Here is a 5100-nt window from a genome sequence, read left to right as displayed (position 1 = left end):
GTATGACAGATGGCGGAAGTGAGAAAAAAGTGTTTATTACATTTGAAATATGGATATTTTTCTTACAAAAATGCATGGATTCACCACAGGAGGCATTTATTCACCCCCCAGAGCCGTGTGAGGCACGTTTTATGGATGCGCGCGCTTTATTTGACGACTTGTGGACTGTTCAACTGCAACACCCGCTGACTGCAATGATAGAGCTTGGAATAGCCAGGACAATTTTTAATATAACTCCGACTGGATTCGTCTGAAAGAAGAAAGTCATATACACCTAGGATGTCTCGGGGGTGAGTAAAACGCAAGCTAATTTTCATTTTTGGGTGAACTAACCCTTTAAATAATTTTTGCCAAATTAAATAAAGCTAAAAATATTAAACAAATATTAGATGAAACACTTAAACTTAAAAAACTTGATTAGAAATATTGAATATAGAAATATTGCCTTGGCAACTAGCTGAAATTTGTTCAAACTGAAGTACTAAAATTACTAAAACTGATTAAAACAAAATAAAGCGAGATTTAAAAGATAAAAAAATAAAAATGACAAAAGCACATAAAATTAATAAAACAAAGTAAAATTAAGAATAAAACTGAAGTTTTTTTTAAAAGCTAATTAAAATATTAACAAATACTATAAAAGTATATAAATAATATTAAATTAGCACTGGTCTTGAGGGAATTAGTATAATATGGGTTACTTTTTGTTGCACAAGGATGATTTGTCTTCCTTCTGTCCAGTTATTGTCTAAAAAGTTCCGTGCAGCCCATTAACAGTTTGCTCTGTTTTGTCACATTGTTCTAGGACATAGCCTGAATCTGTCACATGGTGTGACAGGTCATATATTCCATAAGCAATCTAAAAAGCACCTATTTTTTTAAAGGGAATATCACACACTCTCATTTTAGTACTCATACTTTGAAAAATATATTTCTGTTTTTCTGGTAACAGGACAGAATATATCAGCACAATGCTCATCTCTTTTACAAAGTATGTTTTTTTTTAACCAACCAAGCTATAATACATTCATTTCAGTAATTTACAATACAAATAAAAATTGAATATGCACAGTGACCCATATATTTGCATTACATTACGCTACTTTTTCTGTCCATTAATATTATGGTATATAATTTTGTATATTAAATAACAGAAAAACAAACGTTCCTCAGTTGAGCTGCTGACATGTTTTCTGCCTAATTGAACTGAATCAAAACAGTCAGATTCACTTTTATTAAATTATACTTTGAATTACCATTGTAGCCCTTATGACAGCTGGAAACAGGTCTTGGTAATGAGTGCTGGTTTGTTAGTCATCACACTGTGTTCCAGCCATGGTAAAGTTAATGTGCCGCTCTTTCTCACTCATCATTTCTCACAGTTTGTGAAGCATGGCAGGCTGTGGAGCCCGCAGAATTGAACGGCTCCTGGAGGATGTAACTCCACTGTGCAACAGCTGCAGTACAGGCAAAGATCAATATGGCTGGGGAGCAGAATTAATGTTCAGGAAAATGTTTGGTTTGGAATTTTGTTAAAAATATCAAACCTATTCAGGAAAATGCATTCTTGAATTTAGTTAGTAAAATGTATGGCATGTTTTTTACATAATGAAAATATAAATTATATAAGTTTTTTTATTACTTTTTTTTTTTTTTTTTTACAGAATATATGTCAGGTTATAATTTTATAGAGGTGGACTATATATATATACAGAGAGATTTTCTAGAGATATTTTATAGAAATATAGATATTTTAGCAACAAATTTTTTGTGTAATTTGTTTTTAATTTTTATTATTAATATTTATTATTTTACTTTTTTTCAAAGCAGAAACATAGCAATTTGCCTGTCTGATCAACTTCAGCTTTGCCTTTGCCTCCCCATTCTGATTCTCCTGAGCATTTCATTTTAACACACTTTGATGTGATCTGGTTGCACCTCAGTTTCCTGCAACATTTTATTGGTACTCCATTTACCTCTCTGTTTGTTTCCATGGAAACAGATAAACGTTTCAGTCCCTTAGCTGCATGCCCTATACGAACTCCCCACCATGGCTAATCTGCTCTTGATGCTCTGCGCTCAGATGGTACAGATTGACAAAGAGTTTTCTACACAGTGCATTAAGTACTCAGAACACAAGTGCCTTATATTGTTTCAGTTGTGTGGCCTCCTAGTTGATAATCAGTGTGTTAATGATATTCTGTTTCTCTGAAGAATTGTGCATGTGAAGCATCCTCGAGCTTGAAGGTTAAACTGAAGAAACTGCTTGTGAGGGCCTTTCTTTTTGTGAGTGAAGACATTGTTCATTCATATTGTTCTCAAGGTCACTGGTCAGATTATAAGCACGAGGCCTTTGTCTTAGTTGGATGCTCTTGTTGTTGCAGAAGAAATCTAAGCAGACATCTAGCTGTTCACACTAGGAGCACTAAAAGCATACATGAACACTAATAGCAAGATGGTTGCAAGCTTTAAAGAGAGCTGAGAGTAGGAGGTCTCAATAAAGGTATTTTATGACATTTATAAGTAACATTTGAAAGAGCGTGCCATTTGAAATAATGATTTTATTTTATGCACATTTATCCACAGTCTCAGAGAAGAAGTGTGAAGCAGATCTCTGAAAAGCATCACTCTTGCCATCAGCTGGAAGGGAGAGACAATTACAGGTACATATGGTATGGTGATTTTTGATCATTTTTAATCATGCCATCAAAATCTGATGGCTCTTGCCACTAAGGTCAGCATGCAAATTAACATTCACTTGCTTCTTAATTTTAACCCCACATTTAAACCTGGGAATGCAACCTGTTGTGTATCACAACCACTAATGCTACAACCATCCATCTAAGGAATCGTGCTTTCACAAAACCCTCATCATCCACCGGTTGCTATTTTGATCTTGGTTTCACAGTGTTCCCCAATATAATTTAGTACACTGTCCATCTCCTTTAACAATTTCTTGGAAGAATCAATAGTTTGTCTCTGATGCTTGTCAAGCCATATTGACAGTATAATGGTAAATGCTCCTCTTAATCATTTAAAGCTGGCATGAAAGAGAAAATTGGGATAATCTTTTCTTCCCTATTGTGAAGTATATTCAAGTGAAGTGGCATTTCGAACAAGAAAAAAAATGTATGGCAGGACTTGATTTTGTCTAATGGGAATTGATTGAATGTTGTTGTTGTTTTCAAGTGCAATCATTTTATGTGAGTAACAGGTTGCTGCAGGAGAAGGATTGAAACTCGTCTGGCTGTTGGGCAAACTTATTGCTTATTATAACATTAAAAAAAAAATAAGAATTGTATATTTTGACTTCATGGCGACTTTAACCCTATAAAGCTTACTGTATTATGTGTGCGGCACAAATTTCTGGCTGCTAAATTGTCAGCATAATCAAAACATTGCTGTTGTACGCAATGTTCTACATGCCTTCTGCCCTCTGATTGATAGTTCAGACTAAGCAAAAGGCCATTTTATGTTATCTCAGAACTTCTTCTTACTTTTTACCCATAGGTGTACAACAATACACAATAAAGCGCTATATAAATGCATCATTCATTCATATAAATTACAACATCTGCACCAAATTGTATATTTCAGCTCAGTTTGGGCCTCTAAATAAAAGTTTTTTTTCTCTGAAATTCTAAAAGAGTTTTTTTTCCTCGAGTATGAGCTCCATGTGTTCCTGTATCAGACTTAATGAGCTATAAAAGCCTGATGTATCAAATATAATAAAAAGAATGACATTTTTCAAAATATATTTTGTCTAAAGTTTCAATAAACTGTTCCATTATTTTTTTCCCTGACTATTATTTTATGTCTCAGTTTTTACAGGATTAAGATGTTTTAGTTACGGAAGGTTTTGCATGAAATTTTTCCTAGTTATATACATTATATGCAAAGAAGTGGCAGTTGCCTTCAGCCTGTAATCTTGAAAAAGAAACTTACAGCTAAGAGAGAACAGACTCTAGACTTTCCATTTGAAAGTGTTGTAAGCGTCTAGTTCTGAGAAATCTGAAAAGACGTTTTTAATGGAGACTGCCATGGTTTCCACTATCAGCAACTTCAGACATTCCCACACTAAACAAATGTCTTGTTCTCATGCTGAGTACATGTTTATTTTTTTATTTTTTTACTGAATTCAGCCGCTCTGAGAATATACAAGAAGAACAAGGGTCAATTTAATCTCTGGATTTGTATGCCATAAAATAGCAACATTGTTAACACTTGTTTTGTCTAGTGCTTTCCTCTTCCTTCCTTTGGAAGTGCAAAAATGTGAAGGAGCCTGAACACCAGTATACTAAACTTTCTCAAAACAGAGGCTCAGTCTGAAGTGTTTTAACACTGTTCTGCATGGCTTCATTCATGTTATTGTTAGTATTTAGAGCAGATGGTGCAAGAGTATTATATAAAGTATTTGTGCGAGAAGGTTTCCTGCTGCTTTTTTTTTTTAATCAATACTTCTTCCAGCTTTGCTCTTTTTTACTTCTGGCTCACTGAGTCTGTCAAACCTGATCTCAACAGGGTGTTAACAGACATTCAGTATTGCTAATTGTAAAGTTTTTTCATGTTCATGTCCAAAAGGGTGTCTGGCAATCTCAAAGTTTATTAAAAAGCGAACATTTGCAAATATAAACCTGAAATTCCCTTGTTTTCCACCAGTGAAACCAGACATCCACCCAATCTCATGTACATGTGTGAATCATTCTCAGCATGTCCTCGAAAGTACTAGATGTATTTTGGCAGATGTCTTACTCTCAGATTGTGACTGGTATCCTCTAGAGACAGAGAAGAACAGCACAGTTCACTGTCTATCAGTTAGCAGATAGCACTCAGTTGCCCTCCAACACTAACAGCCTCCTTTCCTTTCAGAGTAATTAGAGCTGGGAACATGGTAACACCCAGAGGATGTTAATGTTCATGTACTATCATTTTTGTGTGGTTTTCAGACTTGTTATTCTCTCCATTGTCATAGTGAGGATTTTTGGACAAAACTTGAAAGATTAGAAATAGCACACTACATCTAATTTATAATGCACTGAAATTATAAGAAAAATATTACCTTTTTTGTGAAATATATAATTATCTTATTTTTGTACTAAC

The 5100-nt window shown here is 34.3% G+C and overlaps 1 protein-coding gene across 4 annotated transcripts in view; it reads left to right on the top strand.

Moving 5' to 3' along the window:
* LOC107754693 (tetraspanin-18-like) overlaps nt 1-5100 on the top strand; it is a 34569-nt gene that overhangs the window by 15394 nt on the left and 14075 nt on the right. For 2 of the 4 annotated variants that reach the window (XM_016571253.1, XM_016571254.1), the window contains exon 2: nt 2587-2672. The exons of 1 other annotated variant lie outside the window; for it this stretch is intronic. In XM_016571253.1, the coding sequence (XP_016426739.1) occupies nt 2670-2672 (3 nt within the window). In that variant the 5' untranslated portion in view covers nt 2587-2669. The remainder of the gene's footprint in view (nt 1-2586; nt 2673-5100) is intronic. One more of the 4 variants, XM_016571255.1, reaches the window with a different exon arrangement.

The sequence above is a fragment of the Sinocyclocheilus rhinocerous genome, unplaced genomic scaffold, assembly GCF_001515625.1.
Source record: "Sinocyclocheilus rhinocerous isolate Xijiao unplaced genomic scaffold, SAMN03320098_v1.1 scaffold742, whole genome shotgun sequence".
Taxonomy (NCBI): Eukaryota; Metazoa; Chordata; class Actinopteri; order Cypriniformes; family Cyprinidae; genus Sinocyclocheilus; species Sinocyclocheilus rhinocerous.
The sequence above is the reverse complement of the archived record's forward strand: the minus strand, read 5'-3'. Positions and strand labels throughout refer to the sequence as shown.